Source organism: Tiliqua scincoides, chromosome 4, assembly GCF_035046505.1.
Source record: "Tiliqua scincoides isolate rTilSci1 chromosome 4, rTilSci1.hap2, whole genome shotgun sequence".
Lineage (NCBI taxonomy): Eukaryota > Metazoa > Chordata > Lepidosauria > Squamata > Scincidae > Tiliqua > Tiliqua scincoides.
The window spans coordinates 38,610,667-38,634,039 of NC_089824.1; the positions used below are offsets into that span (position 1 = coordinate 38,610,667).

Genomic DNA, 23,373 nt, shown 5'->3' on the forward strand with positions numbered 1-23,373 from the left:
ATTATGCGCCAGCAGTCTGGTTCCATTCTAGTTCAAGTGGAGCCCATCCCTCTTGTACAGGCCCCGCTTGTCCCAAAACGTTCCCCAGTGCCTAACGAATCTAAACCCCTCCTCCCTACACCACCGTCTCATCCACGCATTGAGACCCACGCAATAACATCCACGCAATAACAGAAAGGTTCTAGCATTCAAGAACCACACAACATTTCAGATGGATCTTTCGTGTTCTGGTATCACTTCTGGCCCCCAGTTGCCTCCCACGCTCCTTCATCTCTCACAAGGGCAGCCAAGACACTTCTTCGCTGGCACCAAAGAGCAGGTGGAATAACTCAGCTCAGCTTGTCAGCTGCATCAGGGAGCTGATGGTAGCCTTGAACTGGCGACCTTCAGATGTTATCTTTGGGCTAATGGAGGCTATACCCTCTAGACCAGACCTCATGCCTATTATGCACCTATTCAGTCTATCGTTTGTATTGGAAGTTACTGCGCCCAAAACACTCCAGTATGTACATAGAAGTAAATTGTGTATATTTCATTGAGGCTTATTCTAAAATATACTTGTGCTTAAAACTAGGACTTAAATTGCTCAGATTGCAATGAGATTTCCTGCAATCAAAACAAGCAGAATTTGACCACTGTCTTCTGTCTAGCAAAACTGCACTTCTCTTTGTTTCCAGAAATTAATGCTTACTGTCTACTAAATTTCTTCTTGTTTGGTGTGGTGAGGATTGGGGGTGTTTTTTTGACTCAGGCCAGGGTGGGGAGTTGCATGTAACCTGAAATATGAGATGAATTTTGAATTATGTTAGCTTTGAAATGTTTCAGGTTTATAAATTCAGAAAATGTGTCCACGCATGTCATATGTTTTGAATGAAATAGCTAAACTGCTGCATTCCAGATGCATGCAGTTCACAGGTGAAAGACACAATAAACGCAGCTGCTTATTTTTGTAATTGTCTTCCTTTTAAGAAAAGTTAATGTTACATTCTAAACAAGATTATAGTGTTGAAGTATGAGAGTCCAAGATCAGAGCACTTTAATCATAATCTCCTGAAGAGAGCCAGGGTGGCTTCAATTGGCTGGTCTCCTCCCTACCTTTATCTGATCTACATAAAGATGAGTTTGCCTTGTGGTCATCTGCCAAAAAGCAACACATTGGCCCCAAAACACTTCAAGTCCTTTTGGGGGCTTTTTGTCAGTCTTCAAACCAGCATTTTTCAACCGGTAGTATGTGTGCCGCCAGTGGCACTTCAGTTGTTGGCCAGTGGTATGGAACTGCTCCAACTAGACTGAAGAATGTCAGGGGCCCAAGACAGCCATGCCAAATCACTGCATCCTCTTTTTGTTCTGACCGTTGCCCAGTCTCTTGGGCGTTCACTGTTACCACTCTTACTGCACTCTGTTCCTGCTCTGACCTCAAGAGGTATCAAAAATGAATTACACCACAGCTGTTTGGCACAGGAGGGGGCTGTTGCTGCTCCTCTGATGTGATTCTGGTACCTCTTGGTTTTTGTGTATGATTATAATGTCGTTTCTAAATTCATATTGATAGTTGCCCTGAGTGCCTCCTTCATAGGAGGGGAACGTATGAGATGCAATTTAAAAATAAATAAATATAATAATAATTTAAGTCTGTATAACTTCTCCCACATTCCATGACATCATCAGTAGTTACTTCTAGTGGTACTTCAGATCATTGGACCATGGGAGGTGGTACATTGGGGGACAAGGGCTGAGAAATCCTGCTCTAGACATTAGTAACGTTTTCACATTTTTTTTGTGGGGTAGAATTCAGGGAATTGTTAAAGTTAACAAATGGCAAGCTGTAGCCCACCAATAAGAGTGTGAAACTTGAAGCGGGAAGTGAGAATTCTTTGAAATACAGTACATGAGAGCAGTTATTGTGGGAGAGTTCTATTGTTAATCTGTTGGGTTGCTCAGGAATGAAGAATAAGGTTGGTTGGGGATTATTGTAATGTCCATATGTAATGTAATATGGAAGGCTAAGTATGAACAAGAAAGCTATGTGAAGTAAAAGAAAAGTTGAGTGAGGGACACAGGAGGAGTTGGAGAAAGAGTTGATAAGAAAATTGTTTTGAGGAAAGGGAGGGGAACCTGTCTGCAAGAGTTGGGAAACATCTTGATGTTGTTTATATTTGGAGGTGGTAGAATTTTAGAGACTGGGCAACTGGTTTAGCAATCCCAGTTCCTTGGGAGGAAGTAAGATTTCACACTTTTTCTGCTCCCAGATTCATTTGGGTTTAAGTGTAAGGTAAAAGGAGTGAGGCAAAGTTTTAATGAAACATGTCATCTGTCTAATGTTGATCTCGGTTTTTGTTGTGTGTGTCAAATTCATTGTAACCTGCTAAAGACATTCCTGAAACAAGCAGGCTAAAAATCCAAATCTCCAAGTGGTCTTCATAAATTTCAGCAAGTAAAATATTCAGTAAGGGGGCAGGCAGTCACATCGCTGTTCCCACCCCACCCACCCCCGTTTTTGGGGGCTTTTTGGTCTTTACCAAGAGGGCTTCTTTTAAAAAAGTAAAATAAATTGCAGCGCAATCCTAACTCTAGCTGGCGCATCTATCTTTGTGCTGACTCGGGGTGTATCAAATGCACCGTAAGGCACATCTGTGATAACTCACAAACCAGCAGCGCTAGCCTAGCTGCCTGTGCCAGCCTAACAGTGCTGCATCCAGGAGCGGCACAGAATGGCGCAGGTTATGATGGGGCTGTTAGTGTAACTGTGTATAATTTGTCCAATGGCTACCTTTGATCTACCTTTCAAGCTAAACCTAAATTTATTTTATTTAAGATTTGCAGTCTTGCTTGATTTGTGTGGCAAGAAGAGTTCCAATGAAGGAGAGGCCGCTTCTGCCCCCATCGGAGACATTTAGCACTTTTCAAGATCTGCAAGGTACTGGGAGGCTGTAAATTTAAAAAAATCCTTTTTTAAAATAAAAAAGTACAACCTCTTATAACAACTGCTTTATATCAAACCCAGGCAAGATAACTTCACTAGACACAAGTACCATGCGAGCAGCTATGAAACCTGGCTGGGAAGATGTGGTGAGAAGGTGCATTCAGCGATTCTATGCACAGCATGAGGGAGATCTGTCATTTGCGAAGAGGCATCACCAGGAGGGTAAGATTCTTCTCTATTCGGTAGCAATGTTCTAATGGAATGTTTAAGGAGAAAGGAAGGAACACACTCTTGAAGCGCCATAATCCAGATAATGTACAGGTGCTTTAAAACAAACCTGATGTTCTATGAAGTGTAAATACTTCCCCATTTGTTGCAATGTTGGGGAACTGTTCTGTGTCTGGGTGGAGTGACATCCAGCATCATAGGAAATAAGAAGGCCCATGCTAGCTTGTGGAGCTGTGGATAAGGCAGTATTATTCCTTTCAAAATGTATCTGTCTAAGCATAGTTGTTGATGAAGACTCTGGAATACTTTAAATAGAACTTACAATGGAGGAGACAAGGAGTTACAGTGTGATCAAACAGAAGCTGACTGACCCAAATATGAATTTATAGAGCTTATGCAAACATTGAGCCTCTGAATGATGCATTTCTCTTATAATGTTCTGTGCTCCTTAAGTATTATTTGAAACAAGCAACAACTCTATTTCCTGGTGGCAGTTTTAGCTCACCAATAGAATTGTTCTGAAAGCATACTATTAGCCACTTTTTGATGCACATAGACTGAGTACACTATATAAAAGGTAGCTGATCTGATTCCACCCCTGGGGGCTGGGGGATAAGAATAGGCCCTCAGTTTGGCTGTACTTGTCATAAGAGGCAACTAAACAGCCTCCGGGTAGATGGGACTCATTAGCCCGGGAAGGCAGCTCATCTGAGAGAACTCTGATCCCAAACCTCCACTGCCTTGTGGCTACATCCAGTTATGGAAAAGGCTTCAGGAGTCAACCTCGAGGCAAAATCTGGAGCCGGAGTCCCTGAGGCAGTTCATGGCTGAACACAGTCACGTTCTGGCAACTCCTGCAACGCCGCTGGAATCAACCATATTGGCCTCTGCCTTTCCGTTGGACCATTTCAGCTATGTGGAGAGGGGGGAATTTGCTGCATGGTAAACAGTCTATCCTCCATATCTACTTTACCCAGGCTTTGCGCTCTGGAGAGGACACTCTGTTCCAGAACCACCATTCAGAGCGCAATACCATAGTCTTCCGAGACTGAAGCATGCCAACAAGATCTGATTCTTTTATTTCTTGCTACTCAAATTTTAGATGTCACGTATGTATGAAGCACATCTGATTACTGTTTTATACAGTATGTTTATTAAGAATGTGCTCAGTTTGCTATGCAGCAGTTAATGAAATGGCACAGGTGCATGTACATTCATTCATGATTTTAAAATTCTTGGAAAAATTGTCCTTTTTTTCTTCTGGCACATGAATTACAAGTGTTTTAATTCTGTGGGTTTCTGTAATGAGTAGTTGAAATTGTTTGGGTCATTGAGTGTGATTAATAAAATATACTTTTGATCTGATAAAAAAATGTGATCATTGTTAAACAAGACACAAATTATATAAATTATATATCAATTTTATCAATTATATATAGGAAGAAAAACTATATCTTGTTTTGAAACTCTGATAAAAACTGGAACATTGACCTTTAAGAAATCTATCTTGACAAATCTCAACTTATTTCTGTAAGGCTATGCTAAGAGAATGTGTTGAGTATTTAAAAGTTAATTCAAGACTGTCTGTTGGAAGAATAGGCTTAAATTATGTGTTAGGTCCTGAAAGCATGGGTTTGCATGGTGAAATTTGCAAGTGTAGTGGAGCCCCTGCATGGCCCAGTGGGCATTCGCTGCTGTGCCAGTGCACTTGCTCGAAGACCTTGGCGTTTAGTGCACCCAGCCTTCACACTGTCACAAAGCCCTTCACAGTGCTTTCACAGTGCATGGAGGCCTGGTGCACTGGCAGAGTGTATGCTGTGCTGGTGCACCAGTAAGGTAGGATCAGGCCCTGGGTTGCAGATGACTGCATCAGCACTCTCACACAGATGCAATGTATGTTTTGCTAGTGCTTATGCGCAGGTGTGATAGCACAGAGCCAGCAAGAACTGGCTGTTCTGAACCATCTCAATTTTAGGTTATGAACAGATCTCCAGAACCTAACATCTGGGCTAGTAGACAGGCCTCCCACTGGCAGCACCAGTAAGTTGGCAGTGCAGGCAGGCGGGGGCAGGGAGGACCAGAGGTATGTCTGGGCAGGGAGGGGTAGGTGGGAAGCAAAATGGAAGGGAGGTGGCAGATCTCGGCAGCACCGGCATGTGCCAAGTCCTATCCATGTCCCGTTTCCCTTACTGTCCTTGGCTCTGTGCTAACAAAATGATTGGTGCTAATCCATGAAGATCCATTTGGACACCTTGCTCCAGGGTAATGGAACACATGTTCAATTATGCATTGGGGCAGGGTGTTTAGTTAGGATTGGGCTGTGTGTGTATGTATTTCCAGACATTAGTTTGCTGTTTATATAGCAGCTCTATCTTCAAATGAGAAGTATGCCTCTATCAATGTGGTAGGTATGCACATGAAACTGTTTGCTCCAGAGTTGTAAGCTCTCCACTCACCCAGTTTGCAAACATGTTCCATTAAACTTAAGATTGATGCATGCAAACTCCTTAGGTCTTTAATTTGGAATGAGGGAAGGATCTAATAGGGACTAATAAATCCAGTAACTAAACTTGATCATTGCCAAAATAGGAATTTGCATTTGAAATGTGCGTGTTGTTTTTTTAAAGCTGATTGCCAAATGTAAGGAGTGTCAAGTACAGTTCTAGGAATAAAATTTAGGTATTTCACTTGGGTTTAAATGCATCCTGAATCTTGAACAGGAGGGAATCTTGTAACTCCATAAAAATGTGCAGACTTATTTCAGCATAAGTTTTTGTGTACTAGAGTCCACTTTATTAGAGATGAACAATCTTCCTTAGTTTTGAATTGAAAAGGAAGTGATTTATTTCTCAAGCAATCAGAAATAACTGTTCCTCCTCTGAGCCAATCATAGGCTCAAAAAGGAGCTTGTTTTCATGGGCTGTTTCCTAAGAACAGTGTGGAGGGAGGAGAGACAAAGATGGTCTTTTTCACCCTCCTTTTCCAGAGGTTGCTATTTAAAAATAGTATGAGAAACAGGCAGCAGAGAACATTTCCACTAGCTGGCCCCAGTGCTATTTTTAAGAGGCCCTTTGCCCCAAAACGGGTCTGGTATAGGAAAGACCACCCCCTATGGGGAATCCCCTGGGTCAGTGTCATGAATAAGGGGTTTTCTTTCACCACATCCTTTTATTTTGTGAGATCCAACCTCTTAAACAGATTATCAGGAGCAGCCCATTGAGATTTTGTCTGCTAGCTCTTTCTGATGTATTTTTCAAGGGCTTTAGCCCCTGAAATTGGAATCAAAAGGCCACTACTCATGTGGGGACATCCTCACACAGAGGATTCCCATGAGGGTAGTCACTTATCCTCTTTCACTTAAAGGATTGTAACCCTTTAAATGAGTTTTGAAGCTGTTAGCAGACAAAATCTTCCCTGGTTGCTCCTAATGCTTTGTTTAAATGGTTGGATCTCCCAAAATGGGTGGAAGAGGTGCAAGACCATCCCCTGGTGCATCACCCACTGACTTTAGTAGTCTTGAAGAAGCTCTTCAGAAATATCTTGTTTGGTTCACATTTAATATAGCCAAACTCCAGTGGAGCTCCATTATGAAGAGCAGGAAACAGGCTGTTGTCTTCTGCTCAGATTTTAATCTGAACTGAAAAGAATTCAGGGGGCTTTTGAAGTTCTTCTCAACTATAAGGCAAGCTATAATGGACCCTTGAGATTCATTTCTGAGCTTCACTCTGAAGAATTTCACCAGTATTTCTATGCTTTATAATTTGCATGGAGTGCCATCACCCAGGTAACTCTGCATAACATTTCATGCACCTGATGAAGCAGCCTCTAGTCCAAGAGAACTTATGTTGAAATATGTTTGTTAGTCTTTAACAAACTTCAAGACTCCTTGTGTTTTCAGCAGTAGACTAACACAGCTGCCCTTCTGGAAGGATCTGGAATATGACATTCTGGAACAAGAATCTTATGCAGTAGTGAATTCTATCATAACAGAATCACAAATTCTGTGCCAAATGTTATGCTATCTATAGTATAATAAATTAAAACTAACTCTTGTGTTAATATTTGAGCATTTTTTAAAAAATTGGGTAGGTTATGAACTTTAGTAATTTGCCAAAGGGGCATGTTTAAAAATTTTAAAAACCTTAAATTCCAGTGACTGTGATTGTAAAGTGAAACCCCCTAACTTAGTTCTGAAAATGGCTTAACTTTAGAAATCTTAATATCAATGCTGTTGACAAGGGAGTGTTGGAATTTCCTGCTCTCTGCTGAAAGGACTGTTGCTGCTGAGTTTTCCCCAAAGGTTAAACTAAAACAATGACATACTTTCAGTGTGAAATTATTTTACTGTACATTATTCCTCACTTAACATAGACTTTGTTTTTTCTTTGCACTCTTACTCTGCATAAGCTCTCCTGGTTGTTTAACTTGTGTTTCCTGTTTTCCTCCTGCTGAAATAATAATAAAATATAGTAGCATGATAGACAATTAAAAGACAGGGAAAAAATCCAACCATACCAGTGTTTCAAGTTGGAGGAGGAAGCAAACCTGTCTAGCAATGTCAGAGTCTGAATGGCACTTGATGCTAGGTGATTTATGCAGGAAAATTGCAAACGCATCATGGGTCAGCAATGAAAATTGGGCTTTTGTGCCCAATGACATGGAAATGAAAAGAATGCTATTAAAGATAAATCTTTAAAATGTAACTATTTTTAGGATTACCCAAAACACAAACATTTGATGTGTGTTCAAAAGTTTTTTTTGTTTGTGTTTTCTGGAGGGATTTTCCCATCACTTTTCCCATCAAAATTGTCTGCGAACACTCCCAGCTTGAAAGTAGATTTCCAGTCTTGCCCTTTGTAGGCATAGTAGCACCTGGCTCAGCAGTGGCTTCTCCAAGACAAGCTGGAGAACCCAAATGACTTGGTATTAATGCAAGTAGTGTCCTTATCACAACATCTAGGCAGTAATGTAAGCAGTGATACTTGCCCCAAATATCGAGGGCAGGATAATAACTTTCTGATAATCCAGCATAACTCCTTGTTCCCAAAGGTCCTGGACAATTGGACAATTTACTGTAGAATACAGTAGAATTTTAAAAGTGGTTCAGTTTAAGATGCATATGAAGATAATTGAATTGAAGTTCTGTATTTTGAAAATGCAGATCTCTAGAAGATCTTGTCTTTCTGTGGTAACTTTTTCTTGAGTACTCTTTTCTTATTGATTTCAATAAGGACTAGGCTTTTGCAATTAGAATCCGCCTTTGCTGTTTAAACTTGTATGCCAGACATTCTCAATACTTGGAGAACAGTCCACCCAGACTTAAGCACTTTTAAGCCCCATTGATTTCAGCAGAAGAGAAGCACCTGCTTGAGTTTCCCAATGAAATCAATAGGCCTTAACAGTGCCTAACTTGTATGCATGGTACCCCTGGTATTTGCTTAATGATGCCCCAAACCAAGAACATAGATTTAGGAGAGGTATGTGTATTTTTGTTATACATTTAATGTGTAACTGTTAAAATATTTTTATACTTAAAATTTAAAAATTTATAAATATAGCTATACTGAATCAGAATTCTTTCCTTGGTCACTGCTTCTTGTTCTCCAGTCAGATCAGGTATTTTCCTAAACTACTATTATGATCTTTATTGCCAACTGTAGATCTTGTAGTCGCTTGACTCATGTTCACAGTATATTTTACCTGATATGTCTTTTAAGACTCAAGCAGATGAAATGCTGCTTGTCTCTTAACATCGTTAAACTATTAGAGGAAGGCCACCAATTTGTACACATTCAGCTTACTTTATTGTAACCACCTATCTGCACCAACATTTAGCCATGGTTGGTGCTGAGTGCAAATTCAGGAACTGAAATTGACTTCAAACCCTGATTCAAATCCTGGTTTGGGAACAAACTAAGATTAGCATTAACCATGGTTAATATCCATAGAGACATAATAAACAGTGGTTAAGAGTCAGAGAAGTTTGCTTACAAGTCGGGGGGCAAGTCTGCTGAGAGGGAGCATCTTAATATTTGTACCCCACTGAGGAAGGCTGCTTGAATCACATGTTTATCTCAGAAACTCTTGCAACTTATTTATGTGTTCAGTGTTATCTCCATATCACTAATGGGGTACTGAGGCTGAGACAATGACTTGATAAATTCCACTCAGTGAGTTCATAGCCAAAGTGAGATCAATAGCCAAGGTGAGTTTTAAATGAAAACCGCATCTCAATGTTAGCCTACATCAGATCCTTCCTACCCCAAAGTGAATTCATACTCCAGTCATTTATCACTGCTTTGGGTTTTTAGAAAAGCAGTATTAAAATCCTTTAAAATAAATAATTAGCCACAAGCACAGTGCATCAGGAATGTCTGCCATCTGGAAGGTGGAGTCTACTATAACCAAGCCATGGAGGTTGGAGAAGCCACACAAAGCTGCAGGGCCACATGGGAGGGCTAGGGAGTTGAACCGAAAACAATGATTTCCCACAAAATATATTTTATCTGTTTTAATGTTAGGCACTTTGAGGCATGGCAATGAGGTAGGGTGTAGAATTCATTTGCATGCATGTGCCAACCCACTCTATGGTACAGTGAATAATGCCTAGTTTTGTCTGTGTGTCCATTCATAAGTATTTTCAGATTCATGTCTACCACCTCTAGCTAACTGCAGGTGTACCTGATTGAAATCTAGGCAATGCATTCTTTTTTTTTTTGTCATGTTGTGGCTAAGCTTGGCAACAAGAGTTGCTCATCCTTGAGAATGGTAGTCTGTATATTTTCTCCTTGTAAGGTCTGCTCCTAGCTAACATCTTCATCCCTGTCAGCGTTCTTAACTAGTTTGACTGTAGCAGAAGGAGTTTTAGTGTTTTATGTTAATTCTCTGGAGCCTGAAGGTAGCTGGGGCTAACTTTCTCCCAGGCTAGAAATTCTGAGTCTTTGCTTCCTGGTGTGAAGGGGATAAAATCACTCCTTTTTCAGGCTGCTATTCAGAGAAGCTACCAAAGGAAAATTCACTGATAAGTGTACAGTTTTTCAGTGCTGGCACCGTATTAAATTGTCTTGCAGTTAATACTTTACTAAGTTTACTCTTTGGTCTTCATCTGCACATTAGCTTTTCTTTAACAAAACTGTGCTGATTTTGCAAAAGGAATTACAGATTCTTCTTCCTTTAAAGAAAGCAATAAAAGCAGAGTTCACATTTTATGTGAGTAATCCAGAAGCAGTTTGGGTTTCTTACTCCTTTTTTTGTTGTGTCTTTTGCTTGCTTACAGTGCTGAGGCAGGGATTAGCATTCAGTCCCGTCTATCGATTTTCCTTGTCTGATGGCACTATTGTTTCTGCCCAAACGAAGAGCAGACTCATCCGTTCTCAACCTTCAAGTGAACCTCAGCATGTAGTATCCTTGCATATGCTTCACAGGTAATTTTCCAAGAATATTTTGACTACCTTTAACCCTCACTTTCTAGGAACAGCTGCAGCTGTGCACAGTGTACTGTACCTTGCATTTTTGTAAGCTGATAGCCTTATTAACTGGGTTGGTTGTTGCATGACAACAAAATAGACAGCATACTTCCTTGTGTTCTTTATGATACCTTTTGTGCAAGGGCTCAGAAATCTATTGATTTGGCAGACCAGTCCTATTTAAACATTTGTTCCTTTGGTCATGGGGGGGGGGGGGGGGGTAGGTTTTCACTGCCCAAGTAGCTATTTTGCTGGTGCAACTCAAATGGATGTGGGAAAGCAAATAGAGGCCAGGAAGGAGACTAAGATATCAGTGCACTGCTGCCACCAATACTGCCCCCTACCCAGCCTTGACAGAATCCTCTCCTGGTCTCCTCCCCTCTTCTCCCCCCCCCCTCCAATATCAACTTCTTGGCACCAGAACTTTTCCTGGGTCTGCTGATGCAAGGCAACTTGCTGCTTGTGGGCGAGTTGCACTGAATGGTGGGTCATGCTTTGCATTTTGTAAATACAAGCTTTTTGTAAGCAACAAAGTGATTACCTCTCTCTTTCAAAATGCACATACAATTAATGTACATTATTAACATGCTTAATATATCTTTCAAAAAAGACAATTACATGTGCAGTGTAATGTGCATTGAATATGGATACATTAAGACAATTGTTTCTTAAGTATGCAATTCTCTTTCAATTTAAAAAGCTTTTTGTATGATTTTTCTCATCAGCAATTGCACATGTGTGTGAGATATAAGTATTGTATTAGCTTACATAGCTTTAATAAGATTGCATAGCTATTATGTGCTGACTGTTGCAAAAAAAAAAAAAGGGTAAGCACTATGGACCCTAAGTTAAGTGATTACTGAATTTGAGACTACACTCACAAACAAAAATGGCCATTTGACAAGTTGCAACTATTTTTCTTAAAATTAAAGGGCACTGATTATTTCCTAGGTGGTTGCTGAGGCAGTAAATTAAAAAAGAAATGCCAGGCTTTGAGTTGAAAATATTTAAAAAGTTAAGGCTTTTCCAGGTAGAGTACAATTCAAGAAACAGGAATTGTCCTTGGGGGTTTTTTGGTATTCTTTTGCATAACTTTTTTCCTTCACTTTGTTCATCTCTTGCTTTCTAGAACTGATTGACAGTTTCTCTTTCTAGTCTGTTTTCCCCCCTCTTTCTCATGCCACTAGCAGAGCAAAGTTTAAATTTCTCAGCTGCAGAACTTACAGTGCAAACACCACAAAGGAATGTTTAAACCAGTGCCAAAAATCCTGTTAGATATAGTTGATAATGGGTTTTTTCTTCAGTACTCAATTTTGCAAGTGTTTAATTCCTCAGGAACTTTTGTGGGTACCAGGCCCATGGATAGTCTTCACTTTCTAATGAAAATTTTCTCCATGGGCTAATGAAAATCTGCAGAGAATTTGGAAAGCCTTGAAAGAGCTTTCTTGTAGGCATCTTCCCTCAAGAATATCTTGTTCCTGAATATCTTGTTCTTAACTATATAGTAACCACTGTGTAGAAAGTTACTTAAGTGTTACAGCGCATTTTTTTAATTATTGCCTGTGCCATGAATGTGAGAGAGATGGTTATGTTGCCTTGGATGTTCATGCAGAGGATGCAATCCAGAAAGGGGAAGAAGGAAACGTACCTTGGGATTGAATGCTGTAAGTCCAGCTACTCCCAAGGCAAAGCTTCTCTCTCTAGATTCCCAAGATAAGATTCCTTGCATGAGGTTTGAGGCACCACCAAATTGCATCAGGTCTATTCTGCTCAATTTCTGACATGCATCCACTGAAAGACTTAAGTGGCAGAAGGCAGGGGGCCTCCCTAATCATTTTTACAAGCTGACTGGAAATGTGCTGCAACACAATAGAAAAATAACACATAGGTACCTCTTTACTAATTGTATCTGGGTTTCCCCACTTCTAGAAGTCACTTAATCTGAGTTAACCAATCCCCAGAGTCTTTACAAAGTTTACATGACTTCTATTTACACGTTATCACAAATCTAACTAGACTTCGCTTTTAAAAATTAAACTTGGACAATAGCAAAGGCAAATAGCAATACAGGTATCTCTATACAAAATAGCGTCTCCTCTCTTCTCCCCCCCTGTATATATGTACACACACACACACACACACACACACACACACACACACACAGACGCGTACGCTGCTTAACAGTCCGCTTAATAGCAGACAACTATTATATTATTATATACTATATTATTTTTATATTTTATTATATATAACTATTATATTATATATATTTATTATATTATTTTATATATTATTTTATTATATTGTGTTGCATATACAACAGTGGTCAAAGCAAAACAAAGAGGCTCTTAATAAGGCAATCAGGTCTCTCATAGCCTGCAGCAGAGTGTCAGTTTACACAACAATGAGGCACTTAATGCAAAGAAGAGACAATCTATCTCCAGTAGAATGTGCAACCAGCTAGTGTCTGGCGGGGAATGTCTGTTTACACAAGGAAGGCAATGGATTGGACTGAACATATCCCTATTGTTGAGTGGCACACACACGTGTGTATGATATGCTATGATCACTTGTGTCTGTTGCACAAAGGATAAAATGGAGTTGGACATATGTTTATTGGTCATGTAGAAAAGCCATCCTCTGTTTTTCCCCATCTCTACCTTATACGCTTCCACTTGCATGATTATACAAATCCTAACTAGACTGATCTCATGCTGATCTTGTTTTCAGTCGGATTTTTTATTCCCACACTTAGAACAGTGTTGTGATTTTTCTTTTTCTGTGTGTTCCTTGAGGTGACATTAAACTTGCTTTTCACTTTGAGCCTTGTTGGTTGCAAATACTCAAGCAGTTTTAGAGCTGTAGAAGATGTCAGCAAACACTTTTGTTTATGCAGAAGGGCAGATTTGTCTGAAATATCTCACTTGAAAGGGTGAAAATTCCATCTGCTTTTGAATGCAACTTCTAGTGTATTATGGGATACTATCCAGAAAAAATACTTTTCTAGGTACCTAATAGTGAAATGCCAAAGTTGCACAAACATCACTGTGTTCATGCAATATCCATCATATTTGAAGCCTGTCCGGTACAAAGTGGAAGGGGAAAAGGGGTACAAAGGGGGAAAAACAGGAACTCAAACCAAGAACCCATGCTGGTTGCAGCCCTCTTAGTAACTCTGCTAGCATCTTTTGAAACCCTTGAAACCCCAACACAGACTACTATTTGTAGTGTGGTAACCTAATGCCAGCTCAGCTTTGTCACAGTCAAGAAGCCATTCATCACAGCCTCTCCAGCCCTAATGCCAACAGCCAGAAAAGGACCATCTAGATCAGCAGCGGGCAAAGTGCTGACCACTGTGTACCAGGAATGCGTTCCCCAACATGGCTGGCACTTTGCGTTTCAGAGTGCCGTGCGAGTGTCTGTCCCAAGATCAGGACAATGTGACACTCTGGCCCATTGCATCTATGGTGAAATCCTGTCTCAGTGCCCGCTGGGGGATTGGACCATAGACACGACATGACGGGCCAGAGCATTGCGTCATCCCTGTCTCGGGACAGGCACTCGCACAGCACTCAGGAACAAAGCGTTCTGATCACCAGAGGGACACATTCTGTTGAATGCCAGATCTAGCCCTTGGGCCGGGGTTTGCCCAAGCCTAACCTGGATGAACCAAATGGAGCAGTGGCAGGCACAGGTTCCACTGGGAAATGTCCCTCCAGCAGTTCTCAGGAATGACTAACACAGCAACAGCTGCCACAGTCTATCATGGGGAGATGCCCCAGTGACACCATGCAAGACACAGACATGACACAAGAATGCCTCAGCATCTCCTGGAGATGCTGCTACAAGGGAAGATGCTGAGGTATGTACACCAAAGAAGCAAAAGCAGGTAATGGTTAGGAATCCCAACACCTGGAATTCAAGTCCCCTTATGCCGCTCATGCAAATACACATGTTTTAACTACAGCAGACCAAGGGGTTGAAGATGGCTCTCTTGGAAGTGGACATTGATGTGAAATAAGCACAAGTCTCTCTGTGACAAGGAGTCGCTTGGTGAAAGGAACCCTTTTGCCAGGGCCTGAGCTGGGTCTCAACAGCATACTGGCAAGCCAGGCTGCTGGTATCCCATGGCAGGCCGACAGCCAAAAAAGACAGATTTGCATCTAGCCAAAGGACTTGCCATAACCAACAAAGTGCACGTATTTTGCATGACTGTCCAGAAACACCCACAGCAGGGACCACCAAAGTTAGGTCTTGAATCCACACTGGTTGATTCACAATGCTAGTCTCTAACCACCCAGCCTCAATAGGGGATATGCAAAGAGCACCTCGTGAAACATTTAGCATCCTGCAACACTATGAACAGGCATATATGGCTGGGAGACTATAGCACATGGGCCAATCATTGTGACACAGAGCCCCTATTGCAGCTGCATCATTGCAGGAATCAGCCACACAATATCCCCAGTGAGGCTCTCATCATGCTGCTTATCCTTGCTTCCTGCAGTTTTCTCCTTTATAAATTATGGCAGCAGAGAACAGGAGGCTCATCACCAGTGGCATCACTAGGGTTCGCGTCACCCAGTGCAGGATGCCAGCACGCCACCCCCCATGCAGTGGGTGGGGCAACACCCCAGGTGGTGGGCATCACTCCGCATCAGTGATGTACCATCACTCTGCTCCCACTTGTTTTTTGGCTTTACCTTTTGATAGAACAGAGAGAGAACACATTCTGCATGAAATTATGCATTGATTGATATATGACATGATAGTACTATTCTTCCAAATTATGATTTTAGTGATTGTGGTCAATAGTGGTGTCACACACACCCCCTGGGTGTCAACTTACTAACACCTTATTGCAGCAATTCTCAAACTTTTAGCACTGCCACCCACTTTTTAGAATGACAATCTGTCCAAGACCCACCAGAAGTGATGTCATGGTGGAAGTGACATCATCAGGCAAATTAAAATAAATAAAGATAAACAAATAATTAAATAAGCAGAAGCCAGCCCTGTTCCACCAAGTGAATTTCCTCTGTAGCCTGCCTGCAGTAACACCTCCCTCCAAAATCAGTGAGGTTTTCAGCCCTACTGACTGCCCAGTTCAATTTAAGATCTGTTTAAACCAGATCACTGTCAGGATCCACCTGGCTTTGCAAGTCTCAAAAAAGTGCATCTTATCAGCTGAAGCCTCTGTTTTGATCCTTTATAGTGGGGGGAGGAGGCTGCCTTCTGGAGCACTTGTTTAGCTGCAGGTGCATAGGATCAGGACCATTCTGATAGCCTTGCACTCTCCTTCACCTGATCTTCCACACCAGCCAAGGCATGGTTGCTTACTCATGAGTAAATGCAACCGTGAGGCTTAGTTTCGCTTTGCATAGGGCTCTCATCTGCTTGGAGGGAGGGACTTCCTTCTCAGGTGTTTTTGGGGGCTGCATTCATTGAATCAGGACCATTCTGTTGTCGTTGGATTCCTCTCAGCCTGCCCTTTCGGACAGCCTAAGGCAAGTTTGCCTACTCGTGAGTAAACGCACCATACAGCTCAGTTTCACTTTCCGTAGGGATCCATGCATTTTTTGTTCTCCCGTTTTTTGGCCATAACATTGGATAGAAAGGAGATATTTCCCTCTGGTTTTTTGTATTGCATTCTGCTTGAAATTCCGCATCCAGCAGTATATAATATGATGGAGTTACTCCTAACCACTGCGATTTTAGCGTGTCACCCCCCCAGTGCGCGTCACCCCCATGTGTGTCACCCGGTGCGGCCCGCACCCCCCAGCTACACCACTGCTCATGACCAACAAAGAGCTCCTCCCCTTCACAGTTTTGTTTTCCTTCCCTATTTTCAATAGCAGCTTTGATGCAGTGTTCTGCCAACATTTGGGCTGTACCCATTATGTGAAGACATTTAGGATATAGCGTACCTTAGTGACTCCTTGTTCCACTCACACCTCAACTCCTTTGGGGATTTGCCCTGTTGTTGATTGTGCTGGCATCAGAGATTGGTGCAGCATCATACCAGCATCCTTGAGGCATCTCTTGGTATAATAGCATGGCTCTTGTTGCACCAGCCACGGGGCATATATCATATTCTGTGCTAGTCAGACTGGGTGTTTCAGACTTATACAATTGCACCATAACTGTCTAGTGTGTGCAATAAAGGAACTCTGAAAGCAGAAATGTAGTAGGTTTGAGCATAAGAGAAATTAGTTCCATTTCTAACTCTGAATTCATTGGGATCTTTGGGCAAGTCAATACCTCTGATATAACTGATGGTGGCTCATGAGATCATTTTCTGGAGGCTACTAGCATCTACTGTTGGGACTCGCTACAGGGAGGAGGGAGCTTTGACCCCTTCGTGGAAAGCTTTGTGGATAGGTATGGCAGTCATTAACTGAACATCATCTATTTCAAGAATTTCTGCCCCGCTTTTCCTTTGCCAAGGCAAAATGCCAGGGCAGCTTACTAAATGTTCATAAAAAACAAAATATATAAACATACACTATATTAAAAACTTAAAACATACAATTTATATTTAGGCATGTGGTAGCTAAATGATTAGCAATGGCCCCAAAATGGATGCATGCCAGACATGAGGTTCTCATTCCCCATGCAGTGGAACTTGTCATTGGGCAGTAGTATCTTCCACCAGGCATTCATTTGTCTCTATTTCTATAGCAATGATCTGTGTCCAAAAGAAAGAAATGGGTGGTTTTCTGAAACATTCTTAAACTATGAATAAGGTAAAGAAACATTAAGCCCTAAGGGATGCTAATTATATATTGTTGTATTGTTTTTCTTTATTAAGCACACTTTAAATGTAATATTTCTTTTCATCTAATGCTTTTTCGTATTCTGTGTTTCAGGGAACAGAATGTCTGTGGAATGAATCAGGATTTAACTGGACAAGTCGTGGGAAAGCCATTGAACCCAATTAGCTCCAGCAGCCCTGCCCATCAGGCCATGTGCAGTGGGAATCCAGGTCAAGATATGACCATCAGTAGCAATATGAATTTTGCCATAAATGGCCCGAAGGAACAAATGGGCATGCCAGCAAGCAGGTTTGGTGGTTCAGGCGGGATGAACCATGTGTCAAGTATACAAGCATCCACTCCTCAGGGTAGTAACTATGCACTAAAAATGAATAGTCCCTCACAAAGCAGCCCTGGCATGACACCAGGTCAGCCAAACTCCATGCTTTCCCCAAGGCATCGTGTGAGTCCTGGAAGTCCTCGGATCCCGCCCAGTCAATTTTCCCCTGCAGGAAGCTTGCATTCACCTGTTGGAGTTTGCAGCAGCACAGGAAATAGCCATAGTTATACCAACAGTTCCCTCAATGCACTTCAGGCTCTCAGTGAGGGGCATGGAGTCTCTCTAGGGTCATCGTTGGCTTCGCCTGACCTAAAAATGGGTAATTTACAAAATTCTCCTGTTAGCATGAATCCTCCCCAGCTAAGCAAAATGGGAAGCCTGGACTCTAAAGATGGCTTTGGACTTCATGGGGAGCAATCAGAAGGTATATCTGGACAAGCTGAGAGTGTTTGCCATTCAGGAGAACAGAAAGAAAGTAATGATAACATGCCCCAGGTTGTCAGTGGCGAGAGGCCTGATGGACAGAATAGACTGCATGATGGCAAAAGCCAGACAAAGCTCTTACAGCTGCTGACCACCAAATCTGATCAGATGGAGCCTTCACCTTTGTCTAATACGATGGGAGATGCTAACAAGGACTCCGTAGGAGGTTTATCTGGTTCTGGTTCAGCACATGGAGCCTCGCTCAAGGAGAAGCATAAAATTTTGCACAGGCTTTTGCAGGACAGTAGTTCTCCTGTAGACTTGGCTAAGCTCACAGCAGAAGCCACAGGCAAAGAACTGAGCCAGGAGACCAGTAGCACAGCTCCTGGTTCAGAGGTGACTGTTAAACAGGAACCGGTGAGTCCCAAGAAGAAAGAAAATGCACTACTTCGCTACTTGTTAGATAAAGATGATACTAAAGATATTGGTTTGCCAGACATAACTCCCAAACTGGAGCGGTTGGACAGCAAGACGGATCCTTCCAGTAGCACAAAGCCAGTAGCTATGAAAACGGAAAAAGAAGAGATGCGCTTTGAGCCAAATGAACAGGTAAGAAATCTCTTACTTTCATTGTCGCAATTCATTCTCTCAGATGTGGGTGTGCAAGCCATTCTTCTTCAGCATCCCTGACATTTTCCATTTATTATTTGTGATAATAGTGTAGCAATTTATCTCATTTGTAAAGAAGCCACTGGCCTTGTTTCTATTTCCAAGAGGTGACTGACTGAAAAGTCTGATCTGTTGCTTGCTGCTCTGATTCTTGGTTAGGGCATCAAATGGGCATTGTGGGGTGGGGAAGAAAGGTGGAAGTGGAGAGGCAATGATTTTTGGTGACAGGTAGGGCTTTAGAACAAATTCAGTGCTTTTCTTGTCTGATTAAGAGGATTTTGAAAAGCTGAGTAGGGCAGAAAGTGGGGAAAATAATGGAAAAGTGAGCAAACAAAGTATCTCATTGAATTGCATCCAGTATACAAAAGTTGCCTAAAACTTTGTGTGCTTTCGTGCAACAAACAACAAAAACTCACTCTGGAATGAGAAAGTGAAAGCATAGTGACTGATGCAGAACGATCTTCCTTCCCACAGGAAATGTAACCTAAATATAGATCAAAGCTGAAAGAGTTTAATATAATGTTAGAACGGAAGATATTCTCAGTTATTCCACGACCCTCTCACATTTCCTCTTTCTCCTTCTGGAACAAAAACTATAATAGTTTTGTGGTGCCTACTGTGGATTATTTTAACCTTTCACTCTCAAGTGATATATTTTTCAAATGAATGCTAAATTCAGTGTGAATTTTTGACTGGAAATACAGGTTGAGTACCCCATATCCAGAATGCCTGGAACTGGAAGTGTTCCAGAAATTTGGATAAGCATAACTAAATATCTTCAGAATGGGACTCAAGTCTAAACACCAAATTCATTTGTGTTTCATATACACGTAGCCAGAAAGTAACTTTATACAGTAGTTTTAATTTTGTGCATGAATCACAGTTTGTTGAACCATGATTCCTTGTTAGGTTTTGAATGCATCCTGGCTGGCACCCAAGATCATGTTATGTCACGTCGGCACTGAAAGAAAGTTCTGGATTTTGGAATATTCTGGTTTTCAGAATTCTGGATAAGGGGTAATCAACCTGTATAGCAAAGCTGTAATGGACTAAATATTAAGGAGTAGTTTGATGGGGGAAAAAGATCAGAACATTTCCTCAAGTGTAACTTCTGAAGAGGAAACACTTTGAAGCATATCTCTACACTAAAAATAGCATAATTTTAAGTAGCATATTCAAATCATCTTCCTGGCCCACAAATTTGAATCTACTGTTGCAGAAATGTTTCCCATCTCATAAAACCTATATCAGGGGTGTCAAACATAAGGCCCGGGGGCCGGATGTGGCCCGCAGAAGCTTTTTATCCGGCCCTCAGGCTCTCAGCTGCTGAGCAGTGCTGAGGTGTTACTGCTGAAAGGGCAGCCCATATGAAAATTGGGATCTTCCATATCTTGAAATATGATCAAGATTTGTAAATTTTCTCTTCTGTCATTTGCAGCTAATGAGTTTGTAAGTGAGAAAAAGTTCTTATTTTTGGTTATGATCTGTTTAATGACATTACTTCCTGCCTAATGACGTCACTTCTGGCCCTCAGCAAGCATCACAAATGCTATTTGGCCCTCTGTGTGAAACTAGTTTGACACTCCTGACCTATATAACTTTTTTAAAGCCTCATTTAAAAAGCAACAATGGTTTATTTGTATCTTATTCATACAACTGTCACAAAAGAACTTGTTTAACATGTTTATATTTGTCAACTGGATAGTTTTGGTGCGGGAAATAATGCTCATATTTGTCTGAGGATTTCTCTTGTAGCACTAGAGCCTGATGTGTTGACTTGCAAGACATCAGCACTGTTTGAATCTGACAAAGTAAACTTGAACCCAAAGTTTGAAAATGATGTTGTTTTACTGAGAAGTAAGCCCACTGTGTTCAGTAAGACTTACAGTCTAATCCTAGCCTGTGCTGGAACAGGCAGGCTAACTGGCCTTGTCCCCTTACCCCATGTCATGCACCAGCCACCACTGTGAGTCTGTTCACATCTGCACCAGCAAAATCACTAGCGCAAATCCAAGCAGCCCAGTGTAATATTGGGCTGGCTGGGAGAGGGGTAGGATTTTTGGCATGTTTGCCACACTCTTGGATTGGTGCAAGGGCCAGCCCATATCCCTCTTTGGAGTTCTCTCTCAGGTAATAAAACTATCTTACTCACTGGAAACAAACACTTCTAGAGATAATAACTCTTAGTGATAACTCATGTAAAAACTCTTGTTCGAGATGTACAGCCGCAAAGAGGCATAATGAACAAATGGCTGCACTAGAGATCAGCTCTAGAAACTACTGTGAATTCCACTTCTCAGTACTGGAACATGCATGAAGGTGTTGAAGAAAAGAGTGACTGAGCAGGTTCTCTCAGCAGTCTCATGCAAATTGGTAGGAAACATTACTAATGCTTCACCTTTACAATCCTTGCTAAGGAAGAATTGCCATGTCTCCGTACCACAGGGGACTTGGCTGACTAACTAGGTTTGTTGAAGCCCCATAAGTTGGAACCATGAAAATGGCAGCCCTGTGACAAATTTTTCACATAACATTTAAGTAGACTGAGGGCCCAACCCTATCCAATTATCCAGTGCCAATGCAGCCCTGTGGTGAACAAAGAAAGTTTCCCTTACCTTGAAGAAACCTCCATAACTGCCCCACCACCACAGAATGCAGCACACACCTTATTGGCACAGCTGCATCTGTGCTAGAATGTTGGATAGGATTGGGCCCTGAACCATGTTGTGATGCCATCACATGTGGCCTGGCTACACCAACGCAGGTTAGTTTTGGGCTGCCCGTTTGCCTTAAATAAGATGTCTTTGTTTTTGAACAAATTATTTTCAACTTACCCGCTCCTCAGTTTGATGGGAAAATGATCTTTTACAGAAAACAAACAGTATTTTTCTAGATTTTTTCTGTGAAACCTAGATGGATTCTTGTATGTAAGTTGGGACATGTAATGTTGCTTTAAGGATTTAGAAGTGTTTAATTGTAGTTTGTTTACTTTTGCTATTACCCAAGAGCTTTAGAAGTCTTCTGATTTGAAAATACACAAAGGCCACAAATTATTGGTTGGCCTCAAAGCTTTAGCATGTGATGGTTGTTAACTACATAGATGGAAGGATCAGTGCTACAATGGGTGAAACTGTATTGACAAGAAAAGCATATTTATTACTATTTATGCCAAATTTTGAAAACCAATACTCCATGCATCACTTTAACATAAATTCTAGTAACTATTGCAAGGAATTATGCTAATTTGCAGAATAATCTGGACTGGCTAACATGTGGCCACTTTGCTGGATTGCTGCCTCTTCGGCAAGTACCTAACCTTTTATAGAGGGTTCTATGACTTTTCCATGAGTAGAAACCATGTTCACTGTGTAGTACACTTTCTTTGGACTTCGCCTTCATCCAGACCAGCTTCAGTTTTCTAAGAAATTGAATCTGCTAGACTTCTCACCCCCCAGAGGTTTTTGCTTTGTGACTTGTACATTGGTTAATTTCTCAGGTCATCAAACAGGTATTTAGAAGTAGGAAAATGTTTTATTCCTTAAAACTAAAATTCAGACTGCTTAGTTATTTTTCACAGTACATGGAAACAATGCCTGTGCTTTAAAAAGAAAGGCAAACACTCTATAGTATTTCGCCATGAAAGAGAAACCTAGGCAACTTATAAAGCCATGTGGAAGTAACTCTCCTATAGTGTGTGTTAAGGCCTGTCATAAGCTAGCAGAATTACAATAAGGACAAAGTGTTGATTTCTGCTGAACAAAGTTTCTTTGTTACATTTATGAAAATCTACTTCATCTGTGAACCTTGGTGATATCTCTGTGCCAGTTACTTGGCTGTGCTGTGAGGAGAGCATATTACCAATTTGATCTTATGAAAGAGTTTCATGGGTTTGTGCGATGCTTCCAGGAAACACAATTATAGGGTAACTTAAGGACTTTGGTTGCATACAGAGGCATTGCCCTCTGAATGTCATGCCAGACCTTTTCTCTGCAAGGGCAAATACTAAGGCACCCCGACTGATTGGATACAGTGTATGTATTGGTCATGGCAGGTGTTCATTCTTTTCTGTGGTATTAGTACTGTCGTGGTAAGAGAGTTTGTTCTCAATATGAAAATGCTTCCTTTTTTCCCTTTTCATTAAAGCCTGGCAGTGAGCTAGATAATTTGGAAGAAATTTTGGATGATCTACAGAATAGCCAATTGTCACAGCTTTTCCCAGACACCCGACCAGGTGCTTCAGCAGGATCGGTTGACAAACAAGCCATCATCAATGACCTCATGCAGATCACAGGTGAAAACAGCCCTGGTACACCTGTTGGAGCGCAGAAACCAGCAATGAGAATCTCGCAGAGCAGTAAGTCTGAGCTGATATTGAGTCATGAAAACATGCAAAATTATTGTGATGAGAAAAATGTAGCCTTTGCAAGAGTGCCTTTCAGACTGTTGATCAGCTTGGAAATCTCCAGTAATCAAACAGCACCATCTGCTGTTCTAATCTGTGGGAACAACATTTTGAAATAGGATGTGGTAAAGATTTTATAGCATCAAACTGAGATAGTACACTACTTT

General features: G+C 41.3%; 1 protein-coding gene across 6 annotated transcripts in view; it reads left to right on the forward strand.

Annotated features, from left to right (window-relative positions):
* The window catches only part of NCOA2 (nuclear receptor coactivator 2), a 197,899-nt gene that overhangs the window by 142,842 nt on the left and 31,684 nt on the right, over positions 1 to 23,373 (forward strand). For all 6 annotated transcript variants that reach the window (XM_066626615.1, XM_066626620.1, XM_066626617.1 and 3 more), the window contains 5 exons: positions 2,816 to 2,917; positions 3,005 to 3,145; positions 10,428 to 10,575; positions 17,487 to 18,744; positions 22,948 to 23,158. In XM_066626615.1, the coding sequence (XP_066482712.1) occupies positions 2,816 to 2,917; positions 3,005 to 3,145; positions 10,428 to 10,575; positions 17,487 to 18,744; positions 22,948 to 23,158 (1,860 nt within the window). The remainder of the gene's footprint in view (positions 1 to 2,815; positions 2,918 to 3,004; positions 3,146 to 10,427; positions 10,576 to 17,486; positions 18,745 to 22,947; positions 23,159 to 23,373) is intronic.